Consider the following 18,099-nt stretch of genomic DNA (forward strand, 5'->3'; position numbering starts at 1 on the left):
TCGCGCTTCCATCTCTCTCAATTGTATCTGACTGGCTGAACTGCTTGAGGCTCTCTTTACCGCGGATACGCTTTAAGTGTGTGTCGAGAACAACGATGCCAGTGGTGAACATCGAAGCCGTGATCTTGCGACAGTCACCGCAGTGGCAAACGAATGAGAAAACGAAGCCAGGCTTCTTCCAAGGCTGGTTACTATTACTGAATGTCTTGGGGTTCCTGGTTTCTCAATGGGGCTTCACCAAGACCAGCTGAACTGCACCACAGTAGCACGTCGCTGTCGCTTCGTCTTCTGTGGACCATCCATCTTGTGCAAGTCCCGCCCGTGGGAATATCTTTGGGTCCCCGCTGAATTGCTCGGTAGTCATGTTTCGCAATTGAACGTACGTATCAGGAGGCCGGAGGCGATGTTGAAGAGTACCCTCACACAGGCTTAAGAGATGTCAAGATAACTGGAATACTGGCAGCAACTTGGTTCTTCAGGTCCCTACCAACGTGGCTTTTCATCGCAGATCTGCGGTTTGTCTGTTGTATTTAAACGATCTTGACGGCTTTCTCGGTTCTTTCGTTAAGCTTATCGCAGCTGAAACTTCGCAACTCCGCAGGAAGACGGCGTTGTTCAGTAATCACAGTCCCTACACACGAATTCCATCAATAAGTAATTATATAACTAGTCCGAGATAGACTGTAGAAGTCTGCACAAGGCGCGGGGAGTTGACTCGGGTATATGACTAATCTACAACTTAGATCACACCGCGGTAACGCCTGTATCCTACACTCATACAACTGTGTCCTTGGTATTCAATCTCTAATTATTATTACTAAACGTTTAACTCATATATATACTCCTTTTGGAACCCCCAGAATAAACCAACAATAAGCAATAATTCTCAGTCCATAGTTTATCCTTGCCAATACATTAATCATGCACCTCGTGTATTATACCAACTCCCCTTGAAGCGTCTACTGAGGCTTCTCATACGAATATCGTGGAGATGACAGGACAGAGGATGTCGCGGACTTGCCGCCAGGTGTGTAGGCAGGCGATGGCTGAGGGTAGTATGTAGCTACGGCAGCGTTGACCGACTCATGGTGCTCTTTGGCATGGCGGACAATTGAGGACCAGACTCGGCGAGCGTTGATCTTGGTAGATTCCATTGTGTTCGGAATATGTAGTGTTTTTGTGAGATAGTGGAGTTGAATTGTAGGTAGTAGTGGTTTTTTATAGGGCTGGTTGCAGTATGCAAGATATAGTTATAGTGTGGAGATAGTGTATAGAACTTGTTGGATTGTTCGAAGTGTTCGAAGTGTTGATATCAGAGTTGAAGATGCTCTTGAATTGCTTGTTCAATGAATTGCTTGATGATGATGAGAATGAAAGACATGATTTGCCAGGAAATCGCACGCTCTTATATCCTGTTCGACATGCTCTCTCGCCCAGCATATGACTCTATAGAATTCTCTCGAATTGTCTCCCTGTAAAATTCCTGCTTGAATGACATGACATGACATGTCCTCGTTCAAGAATTCCCTTTCGGGCTTGGACAAACGAGCGACGCAATTTTCGCAGCGTGTGATTGGACACCGGGCCGATGTCGATTTAGTGGCTGCACCCCGTGGCATGCGCTATTGTCAAAATCTTTAGGTCATTTGTCATCTTTGCTTAGAATGTCGACTTGACAATTGCGCCCTTCATTGAGTAGTGATCCTTCTGAGTCATACGAGCTTGTCGTCCCCTACGCCCTACAAAGATTTTCAGCAATTAAACTTGTCATTCTCGTATTGGTAATCCGATAATCGCAATGACGCCCTTTTCTGACAACAGTGATGATTTTTTCCATGTCACAATGGATCACGCGACAGGCGCTTATTTTTTTTTTTTTTTTTTTTTTTTTTTAAACTTCTTATAACATTATTATTAAGTTATTCTATCTCGACAAAGTCAATGCTCCATCCACGTTTTCCCTTGCAGGATATCTCTACGCAAAAACTTCTAGATTGCTCTTCTCTCGTGTTTTGTTGCGCATCATCCCCATTTTCCTCTGCGTCTACCATCCGAGTCTTGATGACAGTCCATCCAGATCTTGATCCCTCACTATTATACTCTTTATCAAGATACGCTATCAATCTCTGCACGCGTTCAATGTCCCAGATGCCTTCTCTTGTGTCAGGCCGAGACGCAACCCATCCTTTGATCCAGTTTGCTATTACAGCATCGGACATATGGTAGGCGTTGAGCATCGCAGGGAGCATTCCATATCCGTAGTTGTTAACGATGACGGAGAGGTCATATGGAAGGCCGGCTGCAAGACGACAGATCTTGCGCAATATCGCCGAACGCTCAGAGGGAGATAGTCTTGGTCCTGATTCTGGCGAGTACATCAGGTCAAGTCGAAGCGTAGAGACGAGGTAATGCGTAAAACTTGTAGCCGGCCTGACTGGTTCCGGGGCGGAAAGAAGCGTTAGTGGCTTCATATTGATATCGGCCTCTGGCCCCTCGCCGTCGAAGTCAGGGATATCTTCCGGCAATAGGCTAGCTCGCCATTGTTCGAGCTCAAGTCTAAGCTCATCAACACGCTGATCCCACTCCGCGCCTGGTCGAAGATTGGACCTCCATTTCTCTTCCAAATCATTCACTCTGGGCATGATGTAGAGCAGCCTATCGTATGGCAGCGTCGAGCCAGCGAGATATTGGACGAGAGACCGTGATGCCTCAGATGACACAACTTGTTCCTGTATCGAATGTGTACCCTCGTAGATCTCCAATAGGGCTGCTATTCTTGAGAAGGCAGAGACCAGGGATTCTCCGATCGTTGTCTCCCTCACAAGGTTCAGATGGTTCGACAGGAACTCGACCGCTGCACGACCATGCACGCACCATAGCCTCATCTGTGCTCGTCTTAGCTCAAAGTGTGCCAGTAACAAGACTGTGCTAAGCCAAGATACAATCTTCTCTCGTCTTCCAGGGCCGTGTTCGTTTCCTGGTGTTGGCATGTCAGGGTTCATATCCTCTATCGGTATATTCCCAACGTCTCCAAGAGCTATGACAAAGTGTTCTAGTGCGTGTATTGCTGCCTGACTCCGTAACTGCTGCCCCATGTTGGATTTTGAGACTTTCAGAGCTGACAAAGCTAAAGCAGCATGGTAAAATGATGCACTGAGGAATCCAGCATCCATGATATCGTTTAGATACAATAGTGTGAGGACGCCGTATGGTGATGTATCCCGAAGGTGATGGTAGTAGAGCATATCCTCGGGAAACTTCATGCTCTCGAGAAGTCCTTGAGGGATGATCGGAGCAGTGGAAAGTCCATTGAAGAACTGACTACTTCTCAGAGTTGGAACCTGCGTTTTTGGAGCTAGCTCGGGAGATGAGACGCTCAATGGACCGAAGAATGGGAATGACGTTTGATGACTTTGATTCGATGTAGCAACTGGTGACACGATGTATGGTAAACCACCACGAAGGTCTCCAGCCGGGGCCGATGCGTCAACATCGGTATCAGGTATGAATCCAGAGTCCCAGGCCCCAGGTGTTTCGGAAGATGAAAGTGCGGCAGTTACGTCGGAGCTATCGTTTGCCTGTACAGCATCGCAAATGCGACTCGGTGTCGCAATGGTATCATTCTCCAACTCTGGTGCTGGAGTCGCATATGAAGAATAGTACCCAGGTGCCGGACTCTGTGCTTCTCCAGCTTGCGGTGCATCGTCAAGACTACCTCGCCTGTCTGAAGACTCATCTATCGCTTGGCTTGACCGTGTCCGTCGCGGAGGGTCATGGCTGAATAGCTTGTTCTGATCTTTGAAGATGATCTGGTTTGCATAACCACTGCATGGCATGAACAACCGTATGCACTGTGGATCCCACGAATCAGTAACTCAGCCCTATGTAGGTGGTATTCGAGTCATTGGCATCGACTAACGTTATTGCATTCTGGCTTTGTCTCGTCACATTTCAGCCGCCGAGCTCGGCACGTGACGCAGCCATTGCGGTTGCGAGTCTTGACGTTTCGGCGTCGTACAACACGGCCAGACATTGCTCTGGACCACTGTAGTTAATAGTGATCGGAATTGGCGGAAACAAACGAGCCAGGTCAATGTATCGCGACGTTCCCCTACTGCCAAACAAAGCCGAAGAGTGAGAGGTTGGCAATGACGACAGTTCGTATAGAGTTACCGTGTTGGGATAATTTGAACGAGCGGGGGATACATGCAAGGTGCTTGGGGTTCTAGACCCAATTAGGCAGAGCCGCGTCGACTTGTGCATATCATAAACTGCCGACACAACTCTCTTTTTCTCTGCCGTGTCATATCTTGCGAATCATCGCAAGGCTGAAGAGTGCATCAAGGCATAATTACATCAGAGACTCATCGGCCCTCGAATCAATTTCACGGTAGTCGTGGTGAGGTTGTAGAGAGGGACTTGGTCATTCGCAACGTGTACAGCCAATCACATCTGCTATCTTTAAGCTTCGTTCACTTGATGAAATACCGCCCCTGACATTACGCCCAGGCGAAGAATTGACAGACACAATATCCGTCAATTACACTGACATAAAGAGTACATTACATAGAAGAAGCACACATTGAAGTTCTTGAGCTCGATCTCAGGATAGCTTCTGTGTCCGGGTTATTACCGTGTGTATGCCCCTGGTAAGCATCATGATGGTCGATGAATTGTCAAGTGAAGTACAAGAAAGCGGCCGTTCCGAGGCATTGCCGATCGGTCTCTAATACGCACCGCATTTCTACTGGCCTGAATTGTTCAAGTAGACCCAAGATCAACAAACAAATAACGATGGTGAGATGCATGGTCCCCGCAATGGCTTGTAGGATGTAGCGTCCCCAAGCGGAAATGCTGAACGAGCTTCTAGCCAGAGAGAAGGATTGTTTAAGTCGGAGAATATCCTACCATTTCGAGCAATGCACACCTGGTTCCTGTTCGTGTAGACATTGCCAATTCCTCTAATCTACTATCTGCGGTGATAGTAATCGCATTTGTGATCCCGATCCGTCAGACGCCACGATCCCATACACAGGACAGCAGTCATCTCATATCGTCATGGAGGTCTCAAAAGCGATATCGGATCCCGACCCAGGATCGTTGATTCTTGAGAAGAATACATCGTTCGAGTCTCAACAAACAACAAGGGTCATCGTCACATTCGACAACAATGATCCAGAGAACCCCACCAACTGGTCCAAGGTATGCGGACCACCATAAACAAAGGATGTCAAGTACTGACAAATGTTAGGCCAAGAAGAGATTTGTGGTGTTTACCCTAACCTTGACATTATTCAACAGCACACTCTCTTCTTCCCTCCCAGCTAATGCCATGTCACCGATGGCCGCTGAGTTCGGTATTGACGATACACGAGGGAATCCACAGTTGGCACTCCCCATATCACTCTTCCTCGTAGGATACGTCTTCGGACCTCTCCTCTTCGGGCCTCTTTCAGAGCTTCAAGGCCGCAAATACGTTCTCCAAACGGCCTTCATCGTCTACATCCTGTTCACTCTTGCTTGCGCTCTGGCGCCGAATTGGCCGTCCATGCTAGTCTTCCGACTCATGTCAGGAATTGTCGGCAGCTCGCCTAGCACTCTTGGTGGCGGCATCATCGCAGACATACACGGCGACCTGACTCAGAGAGGCAGAGCGCTCACATACTACTACACAGCGAGTATCTGCGCGCCATTGATAGCTCCAACAATAGCTGCCTACTTGGCCCCGATCTCTTGGCGATGGGCTTATTGGTTCAGCCTCATATTTGCCGGTGTGACCATAATTCCGTTGGCATTCTTACCAGAGACTTTTGGCCCTACCATCCTTGCCCGACGCGCGAAGAAGATCCGGCGATCTGCAGCAAAGGCTGGCCAGGGCAACGTTGAGACGTATGCCGCGATCGAACTCGAAGCAAAGGGTTGGCGCAACCTGATGAGCGTCGTGCTCATTCGACCACTGCACATGCTCTTCACCGAACTGATCGTCGCTGCAACGGCTACATACATCGCACTAGCTTACAGCGTGTACTACATGTTCTTTCAGACATACCCTATCGTATTCAAGGGCCTATACGGGATGTCAAACAAGAAAAGCAGCTTCATGTACTTACCCATTGCAGGAGGAATCTGCCTTGGCCTAGTGATATTCTTCTTATGGGATGCCTACTATAGACGCTGCAAAAAAGCCGGTCAAACTTGGGCACAGAAGAATGAGTACAGCAGGTTGCCTCTAGCATGCATGGGCGGGCCTCTTCTGGCAATCTCACTCTTCTGGGCTGGCTGGACAGCACGGTCCAGTATCTCGTGGGTGTCACCCATGATAGCAGGAATTCCATTCGGAGCTGCTCAGCTTCTCATCAGCATCGCTCTAACAACTTACCTGGGCGATTGCTACGGAGTGTACTCAGCATCAGCCATGGCGGCGGGAACGTGCCTACGAAATCTTGCAGGTGCGGGACTATGTATCGCTGCGGCGCCGATGTACACCAAACTTGGTGTTGGGTGGGCTTCAACACTACTGGGGGTTGTGAGCGTCTTTATGTGTGTTATCCCGTTCATCTTCATTCGATACGGGAATACCATTCGACAGCGAAGTAAGTTTTATCAGAGGCTCAAGGCGGAGATGGAATCGTCACAGAGTGAAGCAGACAGTGATTGAGGTGAAGCTATAACGATGCATGGAATAAATAAAATGATAGATCCGGGCTCTAATGTTAGATATGATGACTTTGGATAGATGACATCAATTCTGCTCCGATGAAAATCAAGTCACTGGATTATAACCAGTCCAAGACAGTTCTAGTCAAAGTGCGTGTATTCCCTGCATTGGATGATGCTCTCAAAAGTCCAAGGCTATGATGTCGCCCCATAGACCACAAGTTCTTCTTATGATGCTTACTTTGAGACAGTGTCAAAAACACCCTCAAGCCAGCCCAGTGTCTCCTGGGCAAGCTGATTCTCTGCCCCAATGGCACAATGAACTCCAGATCCCAGCTCAGTCTTGAACAGAAAGTAGTGCGCCTGTTTTCCAAAGGCCCTCGCCATCTCTTCTGGCTGTTCCGGGGCAGTCGTGTCATCCTGACCCGAGGCGACAAATACCGGACACTTAATTTTGGCCAGACTTTGCTTATCAAGGTTGAACTCTCCCACCATGGTCAACCACTTGAAAGGACTCTTGGTGTTTCATGCCCACATTCCTTGGTTGATCGGCCAGCTGAGTGCCGTTGGAATCTTGGGGTTCTTGAGAAGGCTGTAGATCTCATCATCAAAGGCAGTGCTGTTACCTGAAAGGAAGAGCTTGGTCAAAGCTGGAGGGAACTGCTCCAGGATAGAGCGTTGAAGGTTGAGCATCCCGTCGATCGCAAGCACAGCCGCCAATCTATGTTCATGTGTCGCGGCCAAGGGTGCAAGTAGTCCACCAAAAGACATGCCAATGAGAGCGACTCGGTCAGAATCAACGTCATGTCGACTGCGAACATAGTCGACAACTGGGGTGACGGCCTCCCACCACTCAGGCATGAAGCCTAGATTCTGCTGTCGACGCACTGTCGCTTGTCCTGGGCCTTCGTATGTGATGCAGTTCCAGCCGCGCTGGATGATCTCACGACAATTACTATGGTAGAGAGCCTCTTGAGACCCGTCGTATCCAGTCCCAACGATGACTGTAGGAATCTTCTTGCCATACATAAGGCGTTTACCAGCGGGTAGTTGACCATCCGCTGGGTAAAAGTATGCCGGAACATTAAACTTGGTTGCATTCAACTCGACAAAGGTCGGAGGCTTTGGAAGGAGGCTAACAGCCTTTGTGAAGCTTGCGTTTTGCTTCTGCCACAGGATGTTGATACGAGGGTCAGACTGATTGCCGTGCAAGAAAAAGTCGGCACCCCTGTAGTAAGACGAGGACCGGAAGTAGGCTGATCGAGCAGAAACCCAGTCCTTCTTCTTCTCAGCAGCGACAGCCTGTTCACGGATCTTGTCTGCAAGAAACTTGAACTCGCGATACCAACTCTCGGGATTGTTGGGTTCAATCACAGCAGCTGCTCGGAGGACTTCCCCTGTGGCGCTACCGCCTTCGTTGGCTAGGGAAAGATATTCGCTGAGGATGAATGAGAACTCAGTGTCGTTGCTGAGCTGGAACATAGACGTGGTGGTGTTGGAAATGGTGATATTTGGAGGATATGCCTCGGTTTCATGGGCGTTGGTGACCTGTTTATCTGTCAGTATTTGGCAAGAGTAGCGGCTATGTCAGGGAGCGATACCGCGGCAAGGAGAGTGCCCCATGCTACGATGCAATGGTAGGAAAGCATCCTGAATAAGATGACGATAGTAATAGATTCGCCAGTGGCTATGATGTGATTTGGTGTCTTGTCTATTGAAAGGAAGACTGGTGATCCGGTATCATGACTTCTTAAATGCCATTCATCTCGGCGGCCTCTTCCTGCGCAACGACGTCGTGATGTTAGACATGCTCGAATGGGTTACCTGATTAAACTTTGACCTCTGTGAATCTCCATTCTGAATACTTTTCAAATGATATGACTGCTGTAGGGCTGAGATTGATCTCGAATGAGATACTGTATTTGGACAAGCGAGTATGCGATGTTCATGAGCCGTGCTTACATGATGCGTCATGGCTCATGCTGACATGCCAGGAACAGTCTTACATAGTGCCGATATAACCGAGTAGGAAGAACGATCGACTTATGACTGGCTGAGGTTGGCATTCAATTGATAGTCTGTCATATTGATCTCAGCAAATTGTGGTTTGCTGTGACGTTCTTCAAGATTTTGCTGGTCAGCGCCGTGGGGCTAAGGGCATCTCAGCATTTTGACAGGCAAGATGGGAACTTGAGTTAGCTGTCTTTGAGCCAATTGTCAACATAACGGCCAACAGGGAAGAGCAAAAAGAGAAACAAGGTCAAAAAGACAAGTTCTTGTCGGTGGAGAGGCTCGAACTCTCGACCTTTGGATTACTCTGATCTGTGATCAAATCACGCTTCGTGCTATGAGACCAACGCTCTAACCAACTGAGCCACACCGACAATGCTCTGAGTGGGTTGTGATGCCCACTCAATTCGTTGGCGGAGAGCGAAAGAATTGCTGTACAAGAATTGAGTGTCCGTGGACTGCATTGGGTGGCAGAAATACCTATTATCATACTGTTGTTCCAAAACGCTCCTCAATAGACAGGTATTTGCCCCGCTATCCTGGGCGTGAAGAGTCTGCGTTATCCAGTCTGCTCGCGAAGAGGTCAGCCTGCAACTCAATCAACGAAAGTACTTTATCAGTCCCAAAAATGAAGGATCAGTCCCTCCCATAAACTCATTATTGTCTCAGAGTTGACTTGGTAAGCTTGGCCAAGCCCTTGAACACCGTCACGACGAAGTTCCTGATATTCCCCATTCATCTGGTTCTTCAACGCTAGACACTTTCGAGTCAAGCAGACAGACTGCAGACAGACCCACAGGCAACTAGCGAGAAGAGCAAAAAGAAACATGCGGTTTGTGTGGATCGAACACACGACCTTCAGATATCGAATGATAGTGATTGAAGTTGGAGCTTCAGTCTGACGCTCTCCCAACTGAGCTAAACCCGCTTGTTGCTTTGCCGAGACTTGACTGGCAACATAGGCGACTGCTGCCAGCGAACCATGGACACTTGAGCTTGGGAGCATCTACTGATGCCGTCGAGTGTGTTAAATAGATCACTCAATTTAGAATTGGGGGAGCTCCAATGACAATTGAGCGGTATAGCCAGCCAGAACTTCCTGGGTCGTTGGCACGAGCGGTTCACGTTGGTTTATCTTGCCGCCACCTGAGTTTGCGAAACCGTTCGAGTCCAAGCTCAAGGGTAAGCTTTGATGAATGCCGACACTGTCAATTAGCATATCTTTCATGGGGCAATGAGCCATCTGTGCATTGAAATTTGTATAGTGCTGGCATATCAGCGTTTATTGTTGCTTGACTCTAGACAAGTGGTATTGTCGAAACAAGCAGGTTTTGTTGGAGAAGTGAATGAGGTGAATACTGTTGTGCGGTGGATGTCAATCACATATAGTCAACAACCAGGCTCAGTCAAACGCCAACGCGTGTGTACAGGTCTGGCAGCATTGGCATAGTGCTTTTACGGTGACAGAGAGTTATTTGACCTTCTTTGAATGACAGTGAAGACAGCAGAATGACTTAAAGCAACATTGCCGCCAGATGTCGGGAGAAAAGAGAAAAGAGAACACAAGTAGGGTAGTGTCACTGAGAAGCTGTCGATATAAACGAAAAGACATGCTCTGTCTAGCACATACGACCAAAGGTAGTGGAAAATACGGGATCCCGTCCGCTCTCCCATAGTCAAGCCACTAACCGGCGGATTAGTAGTTGGGTCGGTGACGACCAGCGAATCCCCGCTGTTGTATGTTTTTGCCTGGTGTGTCTCTGAGCTGCCTTTCTTTTTGGCTGCTGGTTAGTGGCAGCTTGACTGTGCTGAGCAAAATTTCAGTCGCTGGCTGATTGTCTGTCGAGTTGGTGTTGCAGCTGACAGCAAACGCATGACGCACACCAATTTACAGGGGCGAGTGAGGGACAATGACCTCGACATCAGTGAGTGAGGCATTGCGATAATTCAGTGTGAGAACAACTATATGAAGCGAGGGAACTAGAACTGAAGCGCAGAGAAACGGCGCTTGCAAAGGAGGTCGCTACTTGAACCCATTCAAGTCCTGGCTGTTGGGCTCCCAGTGCTGGCTCTGTCACCTCCAGCGACCTCGCAAGATGCTGTGTTGACAGGAGAAGGAAATGTACCTTTTGCGTTGATGGCTCTTGAGCGCCGCCGTAGCAAGCGCCTGGTCGCAAATACAAGGGTCATCCCCTGATGGTCCAGAGTGTTATCGTACTGATAAGCTGCCTGATCGGAAGTACCAATTTGTGGCTGGTCAGTTCGACAGAGATTTGAAGGCCCCACTACTGTTAGAGGACACGAGCACCTCGACGTGTCGTGTCGCGTCGCGTTATATCATGCCAAGTCCTCCTCGGCCTCTGGCACACGCGATTGAACAGAGACACTCCTTATCGCCGTGTCATTGATAACGCACTTGTTCTTATCCGTATATTACTTATCGATCGCCACTATTTGGTGGCTCCATCTCTTTTAGTGTCTCCAGAGGTAGTGCAGATAATGAATGCTCATGACACCCAAGGATTCACAGCCCGCTCACGTAGCAGACTCTCACGTCCTATGGTCCCATTGTGATCCTCGTGCCCACCATTCTCAACTGCCTACCTGAAGATCAAATCCAAATCTCGCGCAAAGCTCAAAGGGCCACCCGTGGTGTCGCAAGCTGTCCTCCCTCCGGGTCCATGAGCCAAGACATCATGACATGGCGTTATCGCGAAACCTCTTGTCCAACAACTACTTGACGAGGGTTCAGTCACACGTCACAACGCTTGATATCCCTTTGTGGCAGTTCAAGGGCGGTTACCGGAGGTAGATAGCGTTCTCAGTTTAAAGCCACTTCCGCCTTTCGAACCTGACTTGACTCAACCGTCACTATACAATCTCAAAGTCATCCTGGACACTTCACCAACTATTTTGATTGTACATTGTGGCCGTGTGGCAATTTGATTTAGCCCAGAAGCCGGCCTAATTAGCTGTAGGACGGTTCAGTCTATTATGTGCTGCAGGACTGGGACTGTTATAGTTTGCATATCCTATATAAACCACGGGACTGGAACATCGCATTCGACAAACTGCAACCAATCGACACGTCGGCCAGCTTTTCCGATGCTTTGAAGATCCCGTTGTTTCAGATACTCTCAATGACATCTCGTAGAACCTTGGTGTTGCCAATGCTTCTCACGCTGTCCATTCTGTCAAGGGTATGCAGAATACTGACGCGGTCATGCTCATCAACTTCGCATGCAATGGTGAACACTGGCCATGGACTGGTTGCGACACCTAAACCTTTCAAGACTCCCAGGGCTTGCTGTACGTAAACGGTCCGCGTGAAATCGTCCTCCGCGATGGGATGCACGCGCTGAAGATAGAGCAATGTCGCTAGGCGATATAACTCAGCGATGGCCAGGATGCGTTGTGATCTTAAGCCATCAGAGTAGTACTCGATGGGCGCAAGTGACTGTCGGAGATTGTGAAGCTTCATTGCCAAATCGCACCTTTGTAGCGTCGAGGTGCTCGGACAACCATGCGCCGAGTGAAGTCGCATCATGTTGATCTCGTCAATAATCTCAAGCACTTCAACAGAACAGCCCAAGGACCCCACGATCTGGACTAGAGTTAGGACAGTGGGCGTAGGAATGTGGGCACTTACAAGAGACTTGCCGCCACTGAAAGCGCAAAGAGCGGATGTTGAGACGGAGCCATGGTTTTCGTCAAGTCGCCATGATGGATGGTTGAAAGCAGCCAAAACATCGTGATACAGCCACCAAGTAAGAAGGAAATCTGAGCTTGAGCCGGGCGTATCTGTGCGCTGTTGCCTTATGATCTCCTTTGCTCCTTTCAAATGGATGTGCCAATTGTGCTCTTCTCTATCGAAGACCTATGAAATGTCAGTCATGGTACCGAACGAAATGTCTGGTCACACGGACATCGTAAACACAAAGCATCATTACTGCTGCAAGCTGAACTTGATTGGTTGATGTGCATTTTGACCTCGGACTTGCGAGGGATACTGACAAGTTCCGTACGGCTTTCAGTTTGAACGACATTGCATCAGCTATCGAGTTTGAGTAATGGATCATTGCCACGGCTATCATTGCATTGAGCAACGCAAGAGCTGAAGTGTCTTGGCTAGATAAAGCCATGGGTAGTAATGTCGAACAAAAGCCATTTTGGGCTTGAGTGGTAGAGATCATTGGTGATATAATGGTTTGATCTGTTGCCGTTAGCCAGTATCTGGGAAAAATAAAAGCATCACACACAATAACCGAGAAGCATCCCTGCACGGTCGGGCAAGGAGCCATGAAGTGTGAGACTGCGTCGAGGTCGTTGGAAGAGATTCACAAGTATATGTCCATCACTCTTGGAGAGAGAAATGTAAACGTCTGATGGAGATGTGTTCAAAAAGTATTTGCCATAGTGAACCGACTTTGAAAGTGTTGTTGGAGGTCGATGCTCAGCAGGATCACGTTTTCTCCGCCGCCCATCATGACGATCTGGCCAGAGAAGCTGAAGGTCATACCCAAGACACTTTCTTTGTGTCCGAGTGCAATTATTACATCTTGGAGTTGTCCTATAACAGCCGATATTGCGCCCTGCACTTGTCAGCTTGGAGATGCCCATAGGATATGTCATCTTACGTTCACAGGTCCAACAGCTTTGTTTCGGCAGCATCTTCGCCTTGCTATTTCGCATTGACTGAATCTGAGGACTCGCGTTCCGTTGATATTAATACCAAGACCTCGCATCAATTGACAGGTTGTTTCAGTATCTTGTGTCTTGATGGCTCATTGTGTAATGGAAGTCAGCGGGGTCCAGAGTATGATATGTCAGTAGCCAATAATCGCCATATCCGTCACTGAACCCAAACAGGCAATTCGACCCAGCATTTCACAATGCCCGCCGATAAGTTCCAAGGTTAGTGCAGCATAAGCTGGGAGCAGACAGATTATAAGCTTGAGAACAGTTTCACTCTAAAATATTCGAATCTAAAAGTCAACTGACAGTTTATGCGGTTGGACATCTGAAAAGACGAGAAACTACGAGTGCTATCATAACAACGAATCCACGCATGATCCAAACCTCCAGAGAACAAACTTGCCATGGCGATGGTACCACGACCCTCGGATAAGGCTGGAGAGAGATCGCATTTTGAGATCTTGCCTAGTCACTAATCCACGACGACATGCTTCGCAACCTTCTCGTTGACCTTGAGACTCAGCAGGTCAGGACGCGCATAATGCCCAACAACATCGAAAGCCTTGGGCTTATCAATATATCTCAAATTGACCACAGCCGTGATTATCCCCTCTTCGCCGTCACCGATAGGCTCTGCAAGTGGCTTGCCGTCGGGCCCAAAGATCATCGAGAATCCACCACCAGGCTACATCACCAGTCAGCAGTCTGTCCATCTTCAAGGGAGGCCATCTTACTGTTTTGGTAACAGGATTGCCTGTAAGTCCATTCCTTTCCAAGTTCTTTTCGGTGAGAACCTGTGAGGCCTCAGCGACAAAAGTTGCCCCTTCAATGGCCATGAACTGACTTGCGCGATAGCTCGCCTCGCCGGTCTCATGGTACAATCAAGCAATTTTTTCAGGGTCTGGCATCTCGAACTCAGCTGGCCAGCTGGCGATATGGATCTGCACACCCTGTGCATATTCATTGTATCGAAGCAATGGCTGCAAATGCTCCCAGCAATTCAGTGCGCCAACCTTTCCGAACTTGGAATCAGCGACGACTTGGAGCGACTCGGCTTGTCCTTCACCCCAGATTGTTCGTTCTACATGAGTTGGCTTGACCTTTCGTCGATGATGAATGATCTAGCCATCTGTATCGATGAATGGTTGTCCCATGTACAGGCTTACTCCATCTCGCTCACTGTACCCGAGAACGACGAGCATACCTGCTTTCTTGACGGCTCGCTGGATTCGTTTCATCTGAAGTGAGTCTCGGCGCATTGAATTGGCCATGTACTCGTGGATCCAACCCCCGTTGTTGATGACTGGCGAGGTCCACATCTGCCTGCGTAGTCGAGTTAGCACCATGTATACATAGCAGGTGATACCTTCTGGCTGACAGATTCCGATCATACCATGGATAACCGGGGATCCAAACTTCGGGAAACCCAAGGACTTGAACTCCATCGGCGGAAGCTTTCTCGATCAGGGAGATGGTTTTGTCAACACTTCCTTCAAGGTCGAGCCATACAGGCTCTGCTTGCACTGCACCGACCTTGACAGTTTGGTCCATGATAATAAGGGTAAATATTGCTAATGCAGCCTGAGGAGAGATAATGTTCAAATAGCGCGCCCTGCCACTTTTCCATCTCGACGCTGGAGACAAGGAGGGTTTATTTATACATAGTTAAAGTATTCACCTTCCGAGACTTCATGATAATGGGTGCTTCATGACAATAATTGGGAGAGGTGAAATGCCGAGATCCGTATCCAAAGATGGCACAGGGAAATAGTTTGCGATCTCAGGCGTGATAGACGTCGTGTCGTCAATACCTTTGCTCCAAGACAAGCAAAAAGATCCATTACGACACATGTATTGTGGAATCATGATTACTTATCGTATAATTATGGCCTGTTTAGGATACTAGATTCTCTCTGCTAGAATAAGCTTATAGCTATAAGCCTTAACTATAAATAACACTTTTAGCCTATAACTTAGATATTAATATTATAATAATTAACTAATAGCTATAATATAAAGCTAATATAATAAGAACTTAAATAATAACTCTTTAGCTAGCCTTAAAGGTATATAAAAGGTTACTTTTAATCCCTTAGCTAAGAAAGGTTAGCTTAATACTATATATACTTTAAATCTTTAAGATAGTAGCTATATTAATAAGACTAGTCTTTTATTAATATTAATTATATTAAATATTAGATATTAATAATTATATTAATAAAACTATAGTTATACTTTAAGCTATATTAATATATAAAAAGGCCTTAAAATATAATTATAGCTATAATAGACTTAATTATAAGGCTACTATAAGGTATATCTTTATATAAGACTTTAATTAGCTAAGTAATAAATTCCTTATCTAGCTTACTTTTTTTAATTATAAAACTATTACTTATATAATAGCTTATAGTAAATTCCTTATAAGGGTTATTTTAATTACTTAATAAAAAAAGGTAATACTATTTTCTTTAAATAACTTAAAAAATAAAAAGAGAATTAAAGTAACTAGAAAGCTACTTTAAGAAAACTATACTTAAATTATATTTATATTTAATATATAAATAGTAATTTACTAAAAAGGATTTTTTATTACTTTAAGTATAGTATATAATAATTAGATTTATTAAGAAATACTAATATATAAAAAAAGCTTAAAGAAAGTTTTATAATAATATATATATTAGTATTACTAAGGATAAAGGTTAGACTAGAGAAGGTTTAGGGTAATTAGAAGGTAGTAGCAGTATTAAGTTTATAAGTCAGTTATAAGGTTAGAAAATACACTTCAGGTTTAATATAATGCTATTTGGGATATAAAAACCGGTACCTAGCCTCCTGCTTGCTGCTGCCCCGCATGAACTAAGGGCCAAGTTCGCAAACTCTTGCCTCACGATTTTCACTAATGGGTCTTCGATTAAGTCAAATTGAATCCAATGACTAACTTATGTACTACAATTCTACAAAGGAGCGCATTCGACTTCAGTGACTGACATCGTGTATCCAAGAGGGCTCTAGAATCGCTCCCGATTTATGACAACTCATATACCATCGGCGCAGTCTTCTCAAGTTATGCCGCTGGCGGCATCAGAGCATCCACATCCGGACCCCATCCATCATCGTTAGAGATGGTGATCGTGTTATCTGACCCCTCCTTCAGATCAAAGAAACCCCTGCTGAGTCCCGTCTGAGAAAGGTGGCTGGTAGACAAGAACGCAAGCTTCTGAGATTCCCCGTTGACATTGACGGTTGCGTATCGTGATCCGGTGTCGCCATTTCGGTACTTGACGTTGATAGTAGCTGTACCTCCAGAGCTCTTGATGTTCTTGAAGGTAAGGGTACCTTTCTTGTCACCTCCGATGTAGCCGACGGCTTTACCGCCACTGCATTCACTGCACGAGATGACTCTGGCATCATTACCCATCGTTGCAGTCTCACCCTCGATCTTTGTCATAGTTGTCTCGGACCAAGTTCCCTTTGAGAGGTTCGGCGACCAAGAGTCGTACCAGCTGAGTGTCACTTTGTTGCCATCAACCTTGAGGGGAAGCCAGACGTAGGTGCTGGCGGCCAGGTTTGTGGAGACCCAGCGATCACCTATGTATATGGCATTACCGTTACCAAGAGGCTGAATGTAGCTGACCTGGCTTTGATAGGTCTTCGAACCAATAGGTGCAAACTCGGTCCAGTTCGACCATGGACCAGATATTGACTTGGCGTAGCTGTAGATCTATTGGTATGTTGTGTCAATATACTCGAAGTATAACCGAAGGTCAGGAGGAGGGCTGCTTACATTATCATTGGCATTCCATCCAGTCAGATGAGAGCCGAAGATGAAGTAGTATCCGTTCTGCTTCAGCATGGCAGGGGACTCGGCAAAGTACTGCCATTCGTATGTGATCTCAGTGACGTTGAGGTAGTCATCTGACAAAGCCATGATTCGCGTTCCATACTCTCGCTGTGACTTGATCAGTTCCTGTCCTCTGCCAAAGTGCACAGTATAAAGCTTACGTCTTCAGTCAGGAGATATGCAGACCCATCATCATCCTTGAAAAGTCCCATATCACGACTCTGCTTACCAAGAGGTCTGAAGCTTCGGTGATACGTATACTTGCCGCATACACTATCACCAGTTGCGATACCAACCCGCGCATCCTTGTAGTCTGGGCTGTCGATGTGCATGTAAAGAACATACTTCTTTGTCTGGTCATTGTAAATGACCTTGGGTCTTTCAACGATGCGGTTGGGGCCGAGGTCGCCTGCTTCGCTGGTGCGAGAGAGGAGCGCGCCTCGGTATGTCCATTCGACGAGATTGGTGGAGGAGTAGCAGTTGACGTTCTGGAAGTATGTTCCGTCGGTCTTGTCCTCGCCGATCATGTAGTAGGTTCCATCAACCTCACTTGAAAAGTCAGATCCCTGTCCACCATGATAGAGTGTGACACTTACATCAAGCCGTGGCCGTGAGCTTGTACATGCTCACCAGTGTTGGTCTAGGTAAATTCCGGTCAGTAAACCACTCATGAATCGAGCTTTCGGTTGACCTACAGCTGTCCATGTTGCGCCGGACACGATGTCAAGAGAAGCCTGCACTGTGCTGGCTGCAAGCGCAGCAACAAGAGTCGAGAAGATGCGAGGCATCATGAGATCTGGTACGAGACTTTTGCAGTTCTTGGAACTTGATCGGGACCAACTTTGAGGATTACTCAAGGTTCTTATTATACTTCGCTCCGGACCAATTCT

The 18,099-nt window shown here is 47.1% G+C and overlaps 7 protein-coding genes and 2 non-coding genes across 9 annotated transcripts; 1 reads left to right on the plus strand and 8 right to left on the minus strand.

Moving 5' to 3' along the window:
• Nucleotides 1-1,919: 1,919 nt before the first annotated feature.
• J7337_010986 (uncharacterized protein) lies at nucleotides 1,920-4,033 on the minus strand (the record flags this gene model as incomplete). Its single annotated transcript, XM_044828541.1, has 2 exons — nucleotides 1,920-3,851; nucleotides 3,920-4,033. 2 exons carry the CDS (start codon nucleotides 4,031-4,033, stop codon nucleotides 1,920-1,922), a joined length of 2,046 nt encoding a protein of 681 aa, XP_044677095.1.
• A 1,025-nt stretch (nucleotides 4,034-5,058) lies between these two features.
• J7337_010987 (uncharacterized protein) lies at nucleotides 5,059-6,658 on the plus strand (the record flags this gene model as incomplete). Its single annotated transcript, XM_044828542.1, has 2 exons — nucleotides 5,059-5,202; nucleotides 5,252-6,658. The coding sequence occupies 2 exons, from the start codon at nucleotides 5,059-5,061 to the stop codon at nucleotides 6,656-6,658; spliced, it is 1,551 nt and encodes a 516-aa protein (XP_044677096.1).
• Nucleotides 6,659-7,182: 524 nt separating this feature from the next.
• Nucleotides 7,183-8,306, minus strand: J7337_010988 (uncharacterized protein; the record flags this gene model as incomplete). Its single annotated transcript, XM_044828543.1, has 2 exons — nucleotides 7,183-8,205; nucleotides 8,259-8,306. 2 exons carry the CDS (start codon nucleotides 8,304-8,306, stop codon nucleotides 7,183-7,185), a joined length of 1,071 nt encoding a protein of 356 aa, XP_044677097.1.
• Nucleotides 8,307-8,934: 628 nt separating this feature from the next.
• J7337_010989 lies at nucleotides 8,935-9,041 on the minus strand. The gene has a single exon. It is a non-coding gene; the product is annotated as a tRNA-Met (tRNA).
• A 454-nt stretch (nucleotides 9,042-9,495) lies between these two features.
• Nucleotides 9,496-9,595, minus strand: J7337_010990. The gene has a single exon. It is a non-coding gene; the product is annotated as a tRNA-Phe (tRNA).
• Nucleotides 9,596-11,794: 2,199 nt separating this feature from the next.
• On the minus strand, nucleotides 11,795-12,611 carry J7337_010991 (uncharacterized protein; the record flags this gene model as incomplete). The annotated part of the gene is made up of 3 exons (XM_044828544.1): nucleotides 11,795-12,271; nucleotides 12,317-12,544; nucleotides 12,594-12,611. 3 exons carry the CDS (start codon nucleotides 12,609-12,611, stop codon nucleotides 11,795-11,797), a joined length of 723 nt encoding a protein of 240 aa, XP_044677098.1.
• A 1,223-nt stretch (nucleotides 12,612-13,834) lies between these two features.
• On the minus strand, nucleotides 13,835-14,198 carry J7337_010992 (uncharacterized protein; the record flags this gene model as incomplete). Its single annotated transcript, XM_044828545.1, has 2 exons — nucleotides 13,835-14,047; nucleotides 14,097-14,198. The coding sequence occupies 2 exons, from the start codon at nucleotides 14,196-14,198 to the stop codon at nucleotides 13,835-13,837; spliced, it is 315 nt and encodes a 104-aa protein (XP_044677099.1).
• Nucleotides 14,199-14,243: 45 nt separating this feature from the next.
• Nucleotides 14,244-14,913, minus strand: J7337_010993 (uncharacterized protein; the record flags this gene model as incomplete). The annotated part of the gene is made up of 3 exons (XM_044828546.1): nucleotides 14,244-14,483; nucleotides 14,529-14,685; nucleotides 14,756-14,913. 3 exons carry the CDS (start codon nucleotides 14,911-14,913, stop codon nucleotides 14,244-14,246), a joined length of 555 nt encoding a protein of 184 aa, XP_044677100.1.
• Nucleotides 14,914-16,432: 1,519 nt separating this feature from the next.
• Nucleotides 16,433-17,997, minus strand: J7337_010994 (uncharacterized protein; the record flags this gene model as incomplete). The annotated part of the gene is made up of 4 exons (XM_044828547.1): nucleotides 16,433-17,089; nucleotides 17,153-17,317; nucleotides 17,371-17,775; nucleotides 17,905-17,997. The coding sequence occupies 4 exons, from the start codon at nucleotides 17,995-17,997 to the stop codon at nucleotides 16,433-16,435; spliced, it is 1,320 nt and encodes a 439-aa protein (XP_044677101.1).
• Between the last annotated feature and the right edge of the window lie 102 nt (nucleotides 17,998-18,099).

The sequence above is a fragment of the Fusarium musae genome, chromosome 8 (genome assembly GCF_019915245.1).
Source record: "Fusarium musae strain F31 chromosome 8, whole genome shotgun sequence".
Classification (NCBI taxonomy): Eukaryota; Fungi; Ascomycota; class Sordariomycetes; order Hypocreales; family Nectriaceae; genus Fusarium; species Fusarium musae.